This window comes from Aphidius gifuensis, linkage group LG3 (genome assembly GCF_014905175.1).
Source record: "Aphidius gifuensis isolate YNYX2018 linkage group LG3, ASM1490517v1, whole genome shotgun sequence".
NCBI lineage: Eukaryota > Metazoa > Arthropoda > Insecta > Hymenoptera > Braconidae > Aphidius > Aphidius gifuensis.
This window is the reverse complement of record NC_057790.1, coordinates 10701230-10721431: the sequence shown is the minus strand read 5'-3', so window position 1 is coordinate 10721431 and position 20202 is coordinate 10701230. Positions and strand designations below refer to the sequence as shown.

The 20202-nt window shown below is 32.5% G+C and overlaps 2 protein-coding genes across 4 annotated transcripts; one reads left to right on the top strand and one right to left on the bottom strand.

The window, feature by feature from the left end:
• Nucleotides 1-5079: 5079 nt before the first annotated feature.
• Nucleotides 5080-9403, bottom strand: LOC122851939 (Y-box factor homolog). Of its 2 annotated transcripts, none has more exons than XM_044151476.1 (6): nucleotides 9213-9403; nucleotides 7952-8015; nucleotides 7402-7435; nucleotides 7036-7276; nucleotides 6551-6942; nucleotides 5080-6450 (listed from the first exon to the last, which is right to left on the bottom strand). In XM_044151476.1, the coding sequence occupies exons 1-6, from the start codon at nucleotides 9265-9267 to the stop codon at nucleotides 6406-6408; spliced, it is 831 nt and encodes a 276-aa protein (XP_044007411.1). In that variant the 5' UTR covers nucleotides 9268-9403; the 3' UTR covers nucleotides 5080-6405. The 2 variants fall into 2 exon arrangements, with proteins under 2 accessions (XP_044007411.1, XP_044007410.1); XM_044151475.1 differs by having other exon boundaries at nucleotides 7027-7276; nucleotides 9213-9396.
• Nucleotides 9404-16006: 6603 nt separating this feature from the next.
• LOC122851929 (exostosin-2) lies at nucleotides 16007-19985 on the top strand. Of its 2 annotated transcripts, none has more exons than XM_044151442.1 (3): nucleotides 16007-16394; nucleotides 16472-18000; nucleotides 18120-19985. In XM_044151442.1, exons 2-3 carry the CDS (start codon nucleotides 17989-17991, stop codon nucleotides 19353-19355), a joined length of 1248 nt encoding a protein of 415 aa, XP_044007377.1. In that variant the 5' UTR covers nucleotides 16007-16394; nucleotides 16472-17988; the 3' UTR covers nucleotides 19356-19985. The 2 variants fall into 2 exon arrangements, with proteins under 2 accessions (XP_044007377.1, XP_044007375.1); XM_044151440.1 differs by having other exon boundaries at nucleotides 16472-18004.
• The last annotated feature ends 217 nt before the right edge of the window (nucleotides 19986-20202 follow it).

Sequence of the window (20202 nt, the reverse complement as noted above, 5' to 3'; positions counted from 1 at the left end):
ATTCATTAATTAATTAAAATTAATGAGGGGGTTGACAAACAAAACTAAATATATCACAATCATCTACAATCCAAGTACAATCAGCTACAATTATTGTTTTTTTGTCGGCCCATTACTTGTCGGCTAACTGTTCATAAACTTTCAATCACAAACTTGTCATAAAATTTCAGAATTTAAAATTTTGAAATTAAATAAATAAAAAAATATTGACAAATTGCTGAAAAAAAAATGTTGCTAATATTTTTTCCATAGCTTTTTATTTATTTAAATAAATAAAAAGCTATAGGAAAAATGGTAGCTAAGGAAAGGATGTTGTCACATGTTAATTTATACGAAATTAATTTTGCCAAAGAAATTAACATGCAGGCGGAGAATTATGTTTTAAAGAAATATATTTGCTTGAAATATATATTCTTTGGCAACATTAATTCCTTAGTCACATCTTTTCTTTAGCTACATCTTTTCCTTGGACATTTTTATTCATTAAATAGATAAAATACATGTGTTTTTATTAAAAAAAAAAAAAAATGTCCAAGGAAAAGCAGTAGCTAAGGAAAAGATGTAGCTAAGGAAAAGATGTAGCTAAGGAAAAGATGTGACTAAGGAATTATTTCCCTGAAACATAATTCTTTGTTGCTGTTTGTTGTTTTTTTTTTTTTGAAAATTTTTTTATTGTAAATAAAAATCCGCCGCCATCTTTTACAGCTGTCATCTCAATTGATACACTATATAGAAAAAAAAAAATCTACGCGCATGCGCCGTACAACTTTAATTAGGCAATTAATATTAAATGTTTATTTAATTAATTTAAAAAAAAGTTGACCTCGGACAAACATTACAAATATATATTTGGAATGTTCAAATGATTTCCTATGAAATACAATCATAAATTAATTTTTACAGCTGTTCCTTATAATTCGTCGGCTAAGTGCAACATAGAATTTTAATTAATTAATTACAATTAATGAGGGGGGTTACAAATAATTACAAATACATTACATTGAAGTACAAATCGATTACAATCATTAGTTTTATGTCGGCCCGTCAATTGTCGGCTAACTGATTACAACCAATATATTCATTTAAATTTTTAATCTAGGATAGCTATAATATATGTATGATTCTTCTTCATTAACCTTATCTACTTTACCATGTAGACTATATCAAGAGGCACGGTAGTGCCTCGCGTTAAGTATGAGAAAAAAAAAAAGTGGGAGAAATACCTATATTCAATATTAAGGGATTACCACCACCAATCAAATACGCAGATAGAGCCTTGAAATTTTTTGAGCAGATTAATGAAATAATAATACATACGCTCAAATTTTTTGATAATTTTCTTGTAGCTAATCACTCAGTAATTAATTACTAAAGTAGGCTACTTTTTTGAAGGTTATACATAGGTTCTTATGGAGAGTCTGGTTTAGTTTTTAGGAACCTGGTTAGCCATTTTATGGAAAACGCAGATAACTTTTTCAAAAACTACAGATAGATAGAGGAAACAATAAGGAAAGTTTTGATATAAAAATTAATAGGGCTTGAGACCTTTTTATTTTACAATAAATAAAAATAAATTTTTGTCTTTGTCTAAATACTCAAGTTGAAGTGAGAAACAAGATTTTCTCCTTCTTTTTTATCTCGTTCGCACTCATAGAAATATTATGTTTCTAAATTTCATACGCAAGAGGTCTCTAGATATGCGGTGGTAATCCCTTAAGTAGCAATATTAATGTTGTAATATTATATTATTATATATTTTGTATTAATAGAAATTTTTGACTAATAGGCATGGTAGAAATATATATTTTTTTTTTAAATATTTCTACCATGCCTATTAGTGCAAAATTTTCTCCTATTAATTTTTTAAAGATATTTATTTATATGTAAAAAAAAATATATTAATTGCTAATAGGTATATTCCGTGTTTTACGCTATAAAAAATTTAATAAAATGCTAGGGTTTTTAATTTTTTCTAAGCCATCCAGATAAATCCAGACTTCTCTTTAAAGGCATGTGGCCACTAGCATAGTTTTTCGACCAAGTTCTATGCCATAGCACTTGTTTCACTATATCTCACTAGAAATTTACTAGAAAATGGCCGCCGAGGACTATGTTGAAAAAATGCTGCGTGCAGCACCCGTATTCAGAGGATATTCTCATTAGGGCTTTTTTTTTCCGATGGCGGCGCTTGTGAAGTTTTTATATAGGTTTTACATAGAAAAGCTTCACAAGCGCCACCATCGGAAAAAAAAGCCCTAATGAGAACATCCTCTGAATACGGGTGCAGCATTTTCAGCATAGAACCGCTAACTTCACACTAGTATTTTTTGATACAGCCAACATTAAAAAAATACAACAACAATGGTTAGCGTTATTAATAAATTTGTTTGTTTATATTTACACATGTATAGTACATATGTATAATGATTGACTGTCAAAATATCAAATTGTCAACAAATAAGAAAGGTTATATTTTTATTTATTTTTTATGTGTTTCTAAGCAAGTTGGTATAGCTGAAACAATTTCAAAAAACGATTAAAACGCAGCCCTATAGCCGTCATATGTGAACTATTTCTGCCATATCGCTATGGCATAGAACTTGGTCGAAAAACTATGCTAGTGGCCACAAGCCTTTAGGCTGTCTGGGGTCCGTTGGTAATGGCAATTCGACAGGGTTATAGGGTTAGTACTTTAGTAGGGATAAGTTAACACCGAACTATAATTAACCCCGTCCGTTCATAATGGATGGAGTTAGTGTTCACTTAACCCTGGCATATAAACAAATCCGAATCGGTGTCTCATTTTTTTCAATAATATAAACAAGATTTATTATTGTAAAATCTTAAGCAATTGCTAGAAAAATAGAATTCGTTTGAATAATATCAAAAAGTTGTAAACATGATAAAATTGTACACGATAAAATGATCCGAATTCGTTTATATGCCAGGGTTAAGTACAGACTAACTCCGGCCATTACGAACGGACGGGGTTATAGTTAGGGATGTGCGATATCTGACGATATATCGGAGGACCCGATATTTTTACCCAATATCGACGATATATTTATTCGATATGAGTAGGCGTCAAATATCGGATATTCGATATCACTTTCGGAATATCGTCACGAAAATATCGGTTGATATACCGACTAAAAAACTACTTACCAACAAATTTTAATGGCGGCTTGAATGGCCACAGCCAATCAAGATCAAAGAATATTCAAACGTATTAATTTAATTAGCTGTGAATTTATGAGTGTGGACTAATGAGTTTTAGATTGACAGTTGACAATCGATAATTAATAATTATTAATAACAAAAATAGAAGCTATAATCAATAGAAAAATTAAGGAATTGTGTATTTATTATTGCATAGTCATGTTTCAATAAAATGTTGATTAATAATTACACATTTTCATTATTATATTTTCTGAGTATTGTATAATGAAATATTATTAATACATAGGAAGTCTGATTCTTTTTTTCTGGTACTATAATTATTAAAAAAAATTACATTGTTAAAAATTTTATTATAATTTTTCCATAATTTGTTATTAATACGCCAAGTTATTTGCAATGATTAAATGAATGAATGAATAAATCAATAATAAGTAATAGCAATATCCGAGTTATTTCATCAAAAACCAAGTATACGTATCAATTTATTAATTAACTTACGATTTAAATTCAATAGCTCCTATAATTATATTAGTTAATGAATTTTGAATTTAAAAATGGACGGACCATTTTTTTGTTAACAGTTGGTAAAATCAATTTACTCCGATATTATCGAATATCCGATATTACTTCGCCAAAATATCGGTTCGATAACGATATCGGATTTTGATATCGCGATATCCGATAATATCGATATTGGTGATATCGCACATCCCTAGTTATAGTTCGGTGTTAACTTATCCCTACTAACCCTAACCCTGCCGAATTAGGTGCGTTCTTTGACTTGCGGGAGCCTGCGGGTATCCCTACCTCTAGCGATCCCTCTCTACTCTTTTTCCCTTTCTTTTTCTAACTTGCGTGAAATTTCGTTATTGCGCTTCCAATTCCACGCAAATCAGAAGAAAAAAGGGAAAAAAAGTAGAGAGGGATCGTTAGAGGTGGGGATACCCGCAGGCTCCCGCTAGCGAAAGAACGCACCTATTGCCATTACGAACGGACCCCTGGCAACCCTGTAGCGTGGAGACACCGCTTTAACTCGAACTCGACCATCTTGAATTTCTGTAATAAAGTAGAGGTTTCTGATCAAGCTCCTAATATATGTGGATTTACGGATTTCTGAAAATGAAACCATTTAATTTCGCATTCACAACTTTTACAGTTTTTTCATTATTTTTTTGATGACGCATGTTTTTTGATGAAAAATTTAATTCCATATATGAAACCAGTATATTTATATAATTAAGCTTCAAATACATTTTTTTTTTTCAGTACAAAATTCAGTGGACAAGCTCAATAGACACGTTGGAAATTTTATTTAAAAACAAGTTTAATCTTTTGTAGTAAATTTCATTATCATTCAAACCCCAAAGTTTTTTATTGAACAAACTTTTTTAATAATTAAGTCTTATGATCACAGTTGACTGTTTCATTTTTTTTATATTCACTTACAAAATCACACTATTTAAAACTGGAATTGATAATGGATAGAGAAATAACTTGATCATCAAGATTTCGTATAATGCAAAGATTGTTGTTCAAACTGTGATTCATAGAGATTTCCCAATGTCATTTGAAAGATACAATATCCTATGACACGCTTGATACAAGTTGATCATTTTGCATCTTGAGAGATTGAATTATAGAAATTGAATTTACTGAAATATTTAATCTCGAGAGATTGGAAAATAACTATCATGTAACATCAATGGTTTTTTTTATTTAACTTTGTGCAGTGTATAACTAATAGTTGTTGAAAATTTTTGCTATGTTAAAAAAATGAATCTTGCTTCCTTTTAGAAAAAATAATGAACTTTGGAATTTGCACCCTAACTAACGAGCAGTTTTTATAAATTTCGCCACAAGTCGTATTTCTAGTTTCAAATTACCCCAAACGTTGGGGATGCCACAACGTGAATTCACAGATACTATTTTTATGTTGACTCGGAAAATGGAGAGACCCGTAATAAAACTTTTATCAAAAAACTGCTACAATTCATTGGAACATAAAAATACATGAAATATGGCAGATGTACATAAAAAATATAAAATAAAGTTTGCACCGTTTGGCACAATTCGGAACAAAGAATACCACCTCAGCAGTTCTTGGTTTACTTCACTGAGTGATATTATTTAGTATTAAAAATTACAAATAATGCAAAAGATGATTAATCGCATGGTAAATAATTGCTTCGATAAAAATTATCGATTTTTAAACTATTAAAGAAATTTTTCAATGCAATGTGTTGGCATAAAAAACAATCAAGCATTTACGGAAAGAAAAATAATAATTACCTGATAATCATAAAAAAAAAAAGTAATAAAAAGTCTAATTCTCAATTTAAGAAAAAAATCATTTCTTTATATGACGATGTAAAATACGAGAAAACATGTATTGTGAGCCTTTTTTTTTTTTTTTTCCTGATTGTTTTATCGGTTATTCATTGAAAATATCAAGTTTTTCTAAACTTTGGTATATGATAGTTTTTCATGGTACATTATTGTCTCTTGTCGACCGCTGATTATTAATTTTTTTTCATTTTAAAAATTATAATATTATTCTGATATAAACTGGGTCTTGGTTCATCAAGAAAATCGTAAACCAAAACCAAAAAATATTCTTTAGAAGAAATATATTGAAAACACTTTATAAGTAAATGAGAAAAGAAAAAAAAAAATATGGAAAAAAAAAATAAAAAAAAAATGAACAAACAAAAACAAAATAATAGACATTGTGAAGGAAATGTATGTGAATATTAATATTGTAGTCAAGACTTGATTAAATTAAACTGAACTGCACGTAAATACGTTAATTAATTTGAATCGAATTTTTGACTGATTACTCATTAATGAAATATGTTTGACTTCTATTTCTACGCTTCATGATTTTTTCACAGAATAATGATTATATGATTGTAGCTGATCCACCAGTGAGTTGTTCGTCTTCGGAGCCACATACCTTAATGTATTTACTTGTTATCAAAAGAAAATGTGCCCAGTAAGCTCGTCGGTTTTTTTATTACTTTTTTCTTTTCTAAGTTTTTGTTCATTTATTTGAGTGATGTTTTTCCAAATTATTATTTATTGTTGCTGTTGTTGTTAATCTATGTGATGGTGATTGCTGCTGTTCAATTATCAGCCTAAAACTGACATTAATGTTTGCATGCAAGCACTCGTTCATTTTATCATTCTAAGGAGTGCCGAATGGTGGTATGAAGCTGTTATATTATCTTAAGCTGTACTCTCGGAGGTAGTGTTCTGCACAGATTGGCCCTCCTTATATATTCAAAACATAAATACACAAAAATAATAAAAAACAAATAATTTTAACTTCTTCCTCTCTATGTAGATATAAATCTCTAATAAATAAACAAACCTGATTATCTTGGCTTCTTGGCCGTCTACCTGGACCACCACCTCTGCCACCACGATAATTACGACGGAAAAAACGACGGGGTGCCGATCCACCACGTCCACGCCCACCACGTGCTGGCACGCTACCACCTTCATTACCTCCTTCACCAGCTTGCTCGCTTTTGTTGTAACGAGTTTCACTAGCATCACCACCGTTTTCGCTTTGCTGCTGAGGTGGTCCTGACCGCCTACCGCCACGATAATAACCTTCATTGTATGTGCGTCTTGGTCGATAACGTCTTTGGCCATTTCCATTGCCGCCACTACCACTACCATTATTTTCGGTAGTATTTCCGTCATCACCTTGTTGTTGTTGTTGTTGTTGTTGTTGCTGTTGTTGTGGTTTTCCACTATCTAATAAACAATCAAGATTAAGATATTAATTAACATTCTAGAAATAACATAAGAAAAGGAAAAAAAATAATGTGAAGTATTTACCCGACTCACCATCCTGGGCATCTCGTGGTCTACGTTGAGGTCTGGATGACATACGTTGACGATAATACCATGCACGGTAACCGCGACGTTTATCCGCAGCATACGGAGAACCCTTGACAGGTTCACCATCAGGGCCTGTTACATTTGCAGCTTCATGACCCTTTTCACCAATCACAACATCAAATTCAACAACTTCACCATCGCCAACACTTCGAACAGCCTTTTTCGGGTTGTTCTTGGCAATTGCAGACTGAAAATTTATTTGAATCAATATTTAATGAATATTTGCCAGTAAAATTTATTTACTGGTAATCAATTTACTAAGTAACACTATTAGTTGTCTCAAAATAACAACCCTTAAAAATGATAACTTACTTGATGTACGAATACGTCTTCTTTAATGTCATCTCTGTAACAAACAAGAATGAAAAAAATTATGAATGTGATAATATTTATTTTTTCTATTTGATGTACCGTTCTATTAATCCGTTTTTAGAAAGACCAAACGGTGTAAGAACAAAGAAAATGGTATGGTTGTATTTTACTCGCTTACTAAGACGCTACGTCACTGGGTCACTATGATGCTTTTGAATAGACATAAAGCTTTTATATTTCAGGAAAATTTAAAGTCAAACATAAAAGAGTAGTTTAATAAACAAGTATAAAAATCATTATAAAAATTTCATTATAGCAATAAAGAGCTGACTCAACAAAAAGCTACTCAGAAGATAGGAGAATGAGATGCATCTGACGTTAAATAATTAAAATTTGAAAACTAAAAGAAAAAAAAGTATCAAGTAGTCACAAAAGTGAGTATTTATACATTAAAAAAAAGGAAATAATATGAGTTCAAGAAATTATTATACAACAAAGAAATTAAAAAAATTAGACAATTCTATTATGCAAAAAGTTAAAGATGACTCACCTGTTGATAAAACCGTAACCACTCTTTACATTAAACCATTTTACTGTTCCGGTTACTTTGTTAGCTGCAATGTAAATAAAAAACTGTCATTAGTTTAAAAATCCATGTGCTCAATTTTTCATTACAAGAAAAAAAAATGGTATTATTTTAATTGGTATCGAAGTATTTTTACATTTGGTCTTCATTGGTTTTTAAAGTTATTTATAAAAAAAGACGCATAAACTTTTTCGTCTCATCTTTTTTTATAATGAAATAGAATTTATAGAATTTAAATATTTGAATTGTATAATAAATAATATTACATATGTACCTATTTATTCATATATTTATAAAAAAAAAAACATTCGGTTTTCTGGATCAACTTATTTCAGAACTCGAAACGCCCGCCATTTTCAGGCATGATAATCATAAATAACAAAAAAAATGAGTATTAATATTTAATTGGAATAATAATAGATCACAGTCATGAAAGCGATTTGTGTATTGCTTTATTTCGTTTGAACAGACTAATTTCATTATGAAGTATAATTATTTTTATAAGTATTAATCGATGGTCTTACTGATAAAAAAAAAAAAAACTGAATTAGCCAGACAACAAATAAGCATTTGAGGTTATAAACGTGGTTTGATATATGTTGGAAAAATGAAAATTATTTTAAAACCTGCATATAATTTTTGGTACACGCTAATAATATTTTAAGTAGTTTTCCCAAAAATAAAAAAAATTAGAATTCATTCTTCATATCATCAACTTGTAATGGTTGAACAAAAAATTTATGCACATAAAAACCATGAATATCGATAAAATCGTTGAACAATTGTTTGAATACAAATATCACTGAAAATGTTGAATGAAAATCAAGTATGATATACATACGCATAGGCGAAGAGGGACCGAAAAGCCCAGAAATTTTGGTCGCGTCACTCTTTTGTCGTTATTATACTAAGATAAAAGATCACAAAGAAAAAAAGGCAATGAAGTCATGCATTAATCACAAACAATTACTCGAAAATAATCTATCAAAAAAACGTTGTATCTATCACTTGTATTAGAGTAAACTATATACATAAAATTTTAGATTAATCAATTACACTAAATTGCAAGCCCCGGCAAACCGGCCACATGGTCGCGAGCATAGAACGGGCGCCATTGCTACAAAATCCGAATGTAATCGAATATTTGGAGTTGCAAATTGTAACAATATTTATGCCGATAATAATATATAAAAATAAATGTAAACATTTACAGTTAATGACTTACCAATAATCAATTTTTGTTGCTTGGCTTGTTCGGGTTGTTTTTCCGGATCAGCCATGATGGTGTGGTGTTTAGGTGTTAGACACGCCGCTACCGTACCTAGATCTTCGCAGTAGTGCTGTTCAGTGCTGTTGGTTCACTTCTAAAAGTTCGCAACATGGCTACGATATAAGCCACCAAAAAAACAATCACTTCTACACAACGAGAAATCTTATTCGTTCTCGCCAACGCTGCTGAGCTCGTTCGGCCAATCATAACTTACGATTTATCTTCTGAAACTATAGAGGTGTGTTCGTTCACTATTCACACCGAGCGTACGCACGGCACCCGCACCCGTATTCACAGGGCAAATTTTATACAATTTAGAGCTTTTTTTTGCCACTGATGGCGCTTATAAATTTTTTTTTATATAGATTTTACATATAAAAGCTCCACAAGCGTCACCGGTGGATGAAAAAAGCCCTAAATTGTAATGCCCTGTGAATACGGCAGTCCAATTCACAGGGCATTACAATTTAGGGCTTTTTTCCTCCACTCGCGGCGCTTGTAGAGCTTTTGTATCTGAAATCTATATAAAAAAAATTGTACAAGCGCCATCACCGGCAAAAAAAAGCCCTAAATTGTATAAAATTTGCCCTGTGAATTGGACTGCGGGTGCCGCAGTCCAATTCACAGGGGAAATTTTTTACAATTTAGGGCTATTTTTTGCCGCTGATGGCGCTCGTAAAATTTTTTTTATATAGATTTTATATACAAAAGCTTCACAAGCGCCGTCAGTGGAGGAAAAAAGCCCTAAATTGTAATGCCCTATGAATTGGACTGCAGTATTCACAGGGCATTACAATTTAGGGTTTTTTTCCTCCACCGGTGGCGCTTGTGGAGCTTTTATATGTAAAATCTATATAAAAAAAATTTAAGAAGCGCCATCAGTGGCAAAAAGAAGCCCTAAATTGTATAAAATTTGCCCTCTGAATAGACTTTACATACAAAAGCTTCACAAGCGCCGTGAGTGGTGAAAAAAAAAGCCCTAGGGTGCATTCCTTTAATAAAAAATTTTTTTTCGGTTTGCAACTTCGCCCTGTAACACCGACTAAAAACTAGAAACAGAAACAACGACAAAAGTGATAAATTTCTCTATGCAATATTCCAGGCTTTACAGTTTACGATAATGTGTGGTACGAGCTATGTGGCAATAACAAACAATCACAACAAGTCAATTTTTTATTTATTTCAGTTTGATATAAACATTGAACAGTTGTCCATCTAATAATTGGAAGCCGAAAAAAATAATGTCATGTGCCAGTACTGCCACTACAAGAAACAGCTTTTTCCTATAAAATTTTGGCCGGTATTATAGGGCGAAATTGCAAAACGAAAAAAATTTTTTATTAAAGGAATGCACCCCTAAACTGTAATGCCCTGTGAATTGGACTGCAGGTGCGGAGCGTATGCAAGAAAGCGCTAGAGTCGTGCAGTCATTTGATTTTATCGTTTTTTTTTACCATTTTTTTTATCACAATAATAAGTTAATTACTTATACTTATTATTGATTAGAATACAAAATAACTAACTAATATTATTCTCCTTCCTCTACTAAAAATACATCAACTGACTAATATAGAAAAGTTTATAGGGGTGTTTAAAATTTTCATCTATTTTATTTGATTCGCTGCCATATATTTAATAGTACTATATTGCGCATCGCCTATGCTTTCCCAGGGCAGCGTTCGATAGCTGGCCGAGGCCAAAAATCCGGCCAATTTTTTATCATGGTTTATTTTATATGTTCGTAGTGTCAGCACTGCTACATTATAATTTCAAATATTTACATGAGATTTTCTCATAGTGAGTTTTTGATTTATCAAGTTGTTTTTCCGTTGGCCCAGCACCCGTATTCAGAGAATGTTCTCATTAGGGCGTTTTTTTTTCGATGGTGGCGTTTGTGAAGCTTTTCTATGTGAAATCTATATAAAAAAAATTTTGTCAAGCGCCATCAGCGGAAAAAAAAGCCCTGATGAGAACAATTTTGCCCCGTGAATACGGGTGCAGGCCGAGGCCCTCGGCCAGCAGTCCAATTCACAGGGCATTACAATTTAGGGCTTTTTTTCACCACTCACGGCGCTTGTGAAGCTTTTGTATGTAAAATATATATAAAAAAAATCTTTACAAGCGCCATTAGCGGCAAAAAAAAGCCCTAAATTGTAAAAAATTTGCCCTGTGAATTGGACTGCAGCTATCGAACGCTCCCCATAAGTGGGCTGTGCGGATTCATTACGATGCAGACAATCTCTCTGTCGCAGTCATACTGTTCGACAAAAATCTTTTGCGCATGTCCGAATTATTATTCGAGTAGGAGCTCGGAAACATTCGGCAACGAACACAAATTCATTAGGTGCTTTCTTTTGTGTATTTATTTTTTTTCTTATTTATTTTCGCGCAGGCGCAGTTGAATGCGCAGTCAGCAAAAAGTCACTTTGCAACAGCGTAGGGCATGAAGGGCTGGATCAGCCATGTTTCAATTTTTATTTTTTAAAAATTATTTGTTCGACGCCACTGTTCTCTTCTCATGTTTGCATAATATGCGCATGTGCATGATCATGCGCATTAAAGTGAAAAAAAATAAATACACAAAAGAAAGCACCTATTGTGTATACGTGTAAACCGAACGAATTATTCGGACATGCGCAAAAAATTTTTGTCGAGCAGTATGACTGCGACAGAGAAATTGTGTGCACCGTAATGCATCCGCACAAAATCATACCCTTTGCGCAATATAGAGTGCGTTCCATGGCTATCCAGTCCGTACGAACTTCAAAATGGCGACGAAAAAAATGAAAATCCTAATAATGTTAAAAGTTACTATGATACATCACTATAGCCAGAGAGAAGGCCAGAGATTTATAAAAATTTAAAATATTAAGTATTACTATTTTTTTTAGGTTTAAGTTGGCAAAGTTTCTATTTAGTTATTTCAAATCTGTCAAATAAATTGGCAAATGTCAAATTTGATCAGATTGTTTTTAAATAAAAAAAATCAGATCTACCACAACAAATGATCAAAAGATTTCTAAACTCCGCCATTTTGAAGTTCGTACGAACTGGATAGCCACGGAACGCACCCATAGTAGTATCAAATATATGTTCGCTGCCATCTTGATATACTGAACCGAACAAGGTTTTGGAACGTACCCCAGGGCCGCAGTCCAATTCACAGCAGTCCAATTCACAGGGCATTACAATTTAGGGCTTTTTTCCTCTACTGGTGGCGCTTGTAGAGCTTTTGTATGTGAAATCTATGAAAAAAAAAATTTGACAAGCGCCATTACCGGCAAAAAAAAGCCCTAAATTGTAAAAAATTTGCCCTGTGAATTATACTGCAGCACCCGTAATCACGGGGCAAAATTTGTCTCATTAGGGCTTTTTTTCCGCTGATGGCGCTTGACAAAATTTTTTTTATATAGATTTCACATAGAAAAACTTCACAAACGCCACCATCAGAAAAAAAACGCCCTAATGAGAACATCCTCTGAATACGGCAGTCCAATTCACAGGGCAAATTTTTTACAATTAAGGGCTTTTTCTTGCCGGTGATGGCGCTTGTCAAATTTTTTTTATATAGATTTCACATACAAAAGCTCTACAAGCGCCGCCAGTGGAGGAAAAAAACCCTAAATTGTAATGTCCGGCAGTCCGATTCACAGGGTAAATTTTTTTTTAATTTAGGGCTTTTTTTTGCCGCTGATGGCGCTTGTAAAATTTTTTTTATATAGATTTCACATACAAAAGCTTCACAAGCGCTGTACGGTGGAAGAAAGTAGCCCTAAATTAAAATGCCCAGCACCCGTATTCAGAGGATGTTCTCATTAGGGCTTTTTTTCCGATGGCGGCGCTTGTGAACTTTTTATATAGATTTTACATAGAAAAGCTTCACAAGCGCCACCATCAGAAAAAAAAAGCCCTAATGAGAACAATTTTGCCCCGTGAATACGGGTGCAGCTACGGAACCAGTGATGGGTAAATGGTCGATTTTTGAGGTTTCATACACTTACAGTAAGATACTGTAAGATACTGTAAGAAACTGTAAGATACCTCTGACGCCATTTTGAACATTCTTATTGACTGTCGACTCGACAATTAGTTCTTATTGCTCGATATATATTGGTACATGTAATTTATTTGTTATATAAATATATATAATATCAAGGGAAACCAGTTTTAAGGAATTAATGTTGCTTGAAACATAATTTTTTGGCAACATTAATTTCTTAGCTCCATCCTTTCCTTAGCTACTGCTTTTCCTCGGACATTTTCTATTTATTAAATAAATAATATACATGTCATTTTATTTTTAAAAGATGGAAATGTCCAAGAAAAAGCAGTAGCTAAGGGAAAGTGTAGCTAAGGAATTAATGTTGCTTCAAAAAGAATTTCTTTGGCAACTGTAATTCCTTAGCTTTATCTTTTCCTTAGCTACTATTTTTCCTTGGGATTTTTATTTATTTAAAAAATAAAATGCATGTAATTTTATTTATTAAATAAATTAAAATGTCCAAGGAAAAGCAGTAGCTAAGAAAAAGATGTAGCTAAGAAATTAATGTTGCCAAAAAATTATATTTTAAGGAATTAATGTTGCTTTGATTTTAAATAACTAATTTTTTAAATAAATAAAAATCCCAAAGAGAAATAGTAGCTAAGGAAAAGATGGAGCTAAGGAATTACAGTTGCTAAAGAAATTCTTTTTTAAGCAACATTAATTCCTTAGCTAAATCTTTTCCAGCTTTGTTTTTGGAATTTTTATTTATTTAATAAATGAATTACATGTATTTATCGAATAAAAACAAATTGTAGCACGAAGGTTCCACTTTTATTCGTAGAAGGCGCTGGGAACGCAATGTAAGATACCTTGATGTATGAAACCGATGATGTAAGATACAGTATCTTACATGGTATCTTACACATGTAAGATACCGTTTATCTTTTACCACTCAGTATTCAGGATGTTCTTTATTTTTCCGATGGCGGCGCTTGTGAACTTTTTATATAGATTTTACATAGAAAAGCTTCAAAAGCGCCACCATCGGAAAAAAAACGCCCTAATGAAAACATCCTCTGAATACGGGTGCAGCAGTCCAATTCACAGGGCATTACAATTTAGGGCTTTTTTCCTCTACTGGTGGCGCTTGTAGAGCTTTTGTATGTGAAATCTATATAAAAAAAATTTGACAAGCGCCATTACCGGCAAAAAAAAGCCCTAAATTGTAAAAAATTTGCCCTGTGAATTGGACTGCAGTACGGAACGCACCATTGGACTGCTATACAATAGCTGTGTTCGATGGTCGTCTCATGGTTATTATATAAACTTATGATATTGTTGAGAATTGTTAAAGCACAAAAAGGCCTGTTACAGGTGCCTATCTATATCATCACTGTATTAATGCCCCAATAAATATTGTTTATTTACAGTGATGATATAGATAGGCACCTGTATTGAGATTTTGTGCCTTTGTAGTTCTTCAAACAACCGTACATCGCTAGCGCCATAAGTGAGCCGTAAGTGAGACGGAACCAAGGTCCCTAGAATGATTCCCAATATACAGGTCATCCGAAGTAAAATCGTCGATATCCCCAATATGGCGGAGCCGCGCAAATTCAAACTGCTACGGCGTCAAGTTATATGATTTGCAGTCACAAAATAAATGATTAAAACTTTTTTTTGCATCTGTAATCATCATTAATGATCAATATATTAATATGAAATAAAATAATAATAAGAATATTAATGTTTATAAAATATTATTGACTAAAATAACCTGAACGAATTTTTTTTTTTTTTCTTTTAAATAAAATATAATTATGATAGTATATTAATTTAACTTTGTCTATTTGAATATAGGAGTACTAATATTATCACAAACATTGCATTTATAATTAAATATCAAGTATCTATAATTAACAAATTAAATTCAATTCAACGTCAGACAATGTCAATCATAAACATTGATAAACATGTGTGAATGTGTGTGACTATCCACGCATACATACGTACCTATCTTGTGTACATATACGCATGCACACAACTACTGATCCCCAATATGGCGTCCCAAATTCTAGCTTCGGATGACCTGTCTAAATCCAGTAACTCATCTAGGGACCTTGGACGGAACCAAGAAGACTAGAGACCAGGAGAGTCAACTCCCTGTAGTGGGGGATAGGCTGGATGGGACCAAAAACGTCGTAAACTTTTACAGAGGGGTGGGCTTTATAAAAACGCCGTTTCAGCGCTGTTGTCGACCCACGAACCACGCACACATGTATTGAATATAATACATATAATACATATACTTAATAAATTAACAGTCTATTTAAATTAATTCCTTAATCACTTGCCACCAATATTTTTATTTATCATAAAAAATATGATATAGACTACAAATTAAATTATTTACAATCAATTATTTTATCATATATAAATTATTATATATGATAAATCAAAATATTGGTGGCAAATAATTGAAGAATTAATTTAGACTGTTAATTTATTTATTTGGTTCCATCCTTTTCTTAGAAAATATTTTCCATAATTAATCGATTGAATAGCTATTAGAAAATGTATCTAAGGGAAAGATGTGGCCAAATAAATTTATATGTTGTCTAGATTAATTTCTTGGCAACATTTTCTATAATAAATTAAAATATTTGTGGCGAATAGTTGAGCAATTTTTTTAGACTACGAATAATTTATTTAGCTACATCCTTCTTTAGTATTACATACAGTCAATTAATTGTATAAATTTAGATAACAAACTTGTGGCGTATTTTGATATCAAATTGATATACGTAAAATAGAACAAATCAGCATTAAAATATCAACAACAATTGTGAACAATTTTGGTTCACGAGACGCCGAAAGCGCCTCTCTGTGGCCAAATGTACAAGCCTTATTTCACGACATATTTTGTCCCATTCCCAATGTACATAGTTGACTCTCCTGGTCTCTAGTCTTCTTGGACGGAACTGAGCCGAGACGACCATCGAACACAGCTTAAATCTGCGAAAGCTTAACTAGGCTGAACGAACTTACCTACTGTTACCTACGAAAGTACGAGACAGGCTGAATTTAATTCATAACGCAATGGGAGGATTTGTTGGTTTAGTAAAAGGCGTTTACTATGATCCATTTAAGTGGTAAATAATACTGTTATTATAAATATTTGAATTACGTTAATTGTGTTTTTACCTATATGTATTTTTTTTTTTTATAGGTCTTTGGTTAAAAGTGCTGGAATTTTTGCAATTGGTGTATCTATTGCTCTTCAATGCAACGGAGTCGATTTAATGTCATCAGTATCTTCGTAAAACTACATTTGATAACTGAGATAATAATAACAGCGATTTTATCATTCATAATATTTGCAAAATATCTACTTATTGAATTAATTATGAATTTTTTCTAATTGTTTGTAAACTTTTAAACTTAATTTTTGTTCGAAAACAGTAAAAAATGTAATTGAATAGACATTCAGTATCAACTGGCTTTTTTTGACAGACCTAACCTAATGTATCAATCTCGTTTTCTTAACCCTCATCGTTTATTCCGTGGTTCAGTACATACATAATACAAAAACACATTTACAGTTCAGTGGTTCAGTCCAGCCTATAAGCAATGGTAAAGCGCAGACCAACTTTGGCTAATTGAGTTTTAGTGTAACATATATTTTTACGTCGAAATAACTAAGTATAACATGAGCAGGAGATTAAATCCATAATTCCGAATAGTGACATAAATTGAAAATCGGATTTTAAGTGTGCCGGCCTAAACATCAATAAATTCGATACTACTTGATAATCATAACCATAACTTGAAGAGTATGTCAGTTGCTGAACTGAATTTATTGGCTATGGCAGGGAAAACTATATTTTATAAAATTTGTGAATTTCTTAAATCATCGAATATGTACAAAATAGTGTCATCTCCGTTTTCATTGATCGTTACTTTTATGATTTTTTTTACTACACTTTATTGTGTTCTAACCTATGGGACAGGGGAACAAAATAATATTTATCAAGCTTTGGTTATAGAAGATATGAATTTTCCAGTACATATTTTAAACAGTGAGCAGTCTTCAGCTGCGATAAAAAATCGGTCGTGTACCCATTTTAATTGCTTTAATATCTATAAATGTCGAATTGGAGGAGATAAACCTTCAGTGTATGTTTATCCACCCGAAAATTTTATTGATTCATATGGAAATTCCGTTAAATCTGGTTCAATGTCAAAAGAATTTTATCAAATTCTCGTTTCTATAATATCCAGTGAACTCTATACACCGAACCCAACTGAAGCTTGTATTTTTGTTCCGTCCATTGACACTTTGAATCAAAACTATCTTCAACTTGGTGCTGTTTCTCAAGCTTTAAAATCTTTAAAGTTTTGGAATAATGGAGAAAATCATCTTATCTTCAATTTGATCCCGGGCATTTCACCAGATTTTAATGCAAGCTTTGAAGTCGAGATAGGAAAAGCAATGATTGTTGGAGCTGGTTTCTCAACTTTAACTTACCGAACAGGCTTCGATATTAGTCTTCCGATTCCCGGAACATTTTCTGGAGCGATGATAAACCATAGACCTCACAAACCTTCCAGACTACTCGTTTCTTGCCATATGAATATCAATGAAGCTTTTCAACATGCTATTATTGAGATTTCTTCGGCTTTTCCAAAAGATGTTTTACTTCTCGGACCTTGCTTGCATCACAACCCAATGAGCAGCTCAATAAGATGTTCAGGAAAGCAAGTAATTAAATTTTCAGATTTTCTGTACTGTTTGTAAAAATATTGTACAGAACTATTGTATACTTTGTTTCGTTTTTAATATTTGTAATAATTTACCATAGAACATATTTTTTTAGATTTTCAAGTACCCCGATATATTGCAAAATTTTAAGTTTTGCCTTATTGTTCAAGAAGCCAGACTAGGGCAGAGATCCCTTCTAGATGCTTTGGCAACTGGTTGTATTCCGGTTATCATCTCTGATACAATTATTATGCCATTTCAAGAAATAATAGACTGGAAGAGATCAGCAGTCTTTATACGAGAAGTAGATATTCTTTCAGTTGTTCAGAGACTACAAAATATTTCAACGATGAAAGCCGAGAAGCTTAAAGAACAAAGCCTTTGGATTTGGAATAAATACTTTAAAACGATCGATTTGATTACAAAAACAACTTTTGAAATTTTGTTTGAGCGGATTTTTGGGAGATTGTCTAAAGACTACAACGACTGGAACGTACCAGACGCAAAAAATATAAATCCACCGTTATCCCTCCCAACTATTGCTCCAAAAACTCATGGTTTTACAGCGGTAATTCTTACCTATGATCGTGTAGAACTTTTATTTTCTTTGATTAACCAAATTATTGAAGTCCCAAGCTTGACAAAGATTTTAATAGTTTGGAATAATGTAATAAAAAATCCACCAGCTGCACAGCGTTGGCCAAAATTGAGTAAACCTCTAGAAATCATCAGGGCAAAAGAAAACAAATTGTCAAATAGATTCTATCCATATGATCAAATTGAAACTGAAGCTATTTTATCGATTGATGATGATATTGTCATGTTAACCCCTGACGAGCTGGAGTTTGCATACGAAGTATGGAGAGAGTTTCCTGACAGGATTGTCGGTTTTCCATCAAGAACTCATACCTGGGACCGTTCGACGAATGGTTGGAAATATGAAAGCGAATGGACGAACCGAATATCTATGGTTTTAACTGGTGCTGCATTCCATCATAAATATTGGAGTTATTATTACACGACATCGATGCCTGGAGACATAAAACGTTGGGTTGATGAACATATGAACTGCGAAGATATTGCTATGAATTTTCTCGTCGCAAACTCTACGGGAAAAGCACCAATAAAAGTGACGCCAAAAAAAAAATTCAGATGTCCAGAATGTACCAACACTGAAATGCTTTCAGCTGATCTTGCTCATATGGCTGAAAGAACCGACTGTATTAATCATTTTTCCAGAATTTACACTACTATGCCTTTGAAGTCTGTTGAATTTCGAGCAGATCCAGTACTTTTCAGAGATGTTTTTCCTCAAAAATTGAAACGATTCAATGGGATTGGAAGTCTTTGAATCGTTATACAAGTACAGAAAAAATATACAGCCTGGGTACCAGTGATGGGCTTTGGCCGATTTTTGACTTTATTACATTACATGTAATATTTAAGTAATTTAGCCCGCCACCATTTTTAGAGCCTCTTCTTTACCGGCCGTCAACAAAAAGCAAGCTGACAATTGATGTTTACATGTTATATTAATATAAACAATAAACAATTAAATCATTAAACAATACCCTGGCGGAAATGGTGAGAGCTAAGCCAGAAGAAAACGATATCGCTTTTGTCGCCAAAGCCAGAGCAAAACCAGAGCAAAGCCAGAGATAATAAAAACAGAATATTAACGATATCAAACGTAAATTTGGGCTTTATATGGATATATTCTTTAAATTAAATTATTATTAAACTTATTTTTAGCAATAATATTGATGTAAAGAGATAAATATAAGTATAACAAGTAATGTGAAAGTTGACAGATTTTGACGTTTTGAGGTTGACTTGAATCGGCTAAACACAAAAATCCCTAGCGTAAAGCAATAGTAAATCCAGACCTTTACCAGAGTAAAGCCAGACTTGTAAAAAAGACATTTATTTATAACAATAGCACTAACTATTAATAAAAAATATTAAATTAATAGATTTTAATGATTTTTAGAGACTTTTTTATTATTATAATTAATTTTTCGCTTGAAAAAAACAAACACACTCAATCTCTAGTACAAAGCCAGAGAAAGCCAGAGTCGGCGGGATTTATAACCCGCCAATATATTGTTGCGGGATATTGACGGGATACATAACCCACCAATGGGTCAATTACGGGATATTGGCGGGATATGGCGGGATATTGGCGGGATATGGCGGGA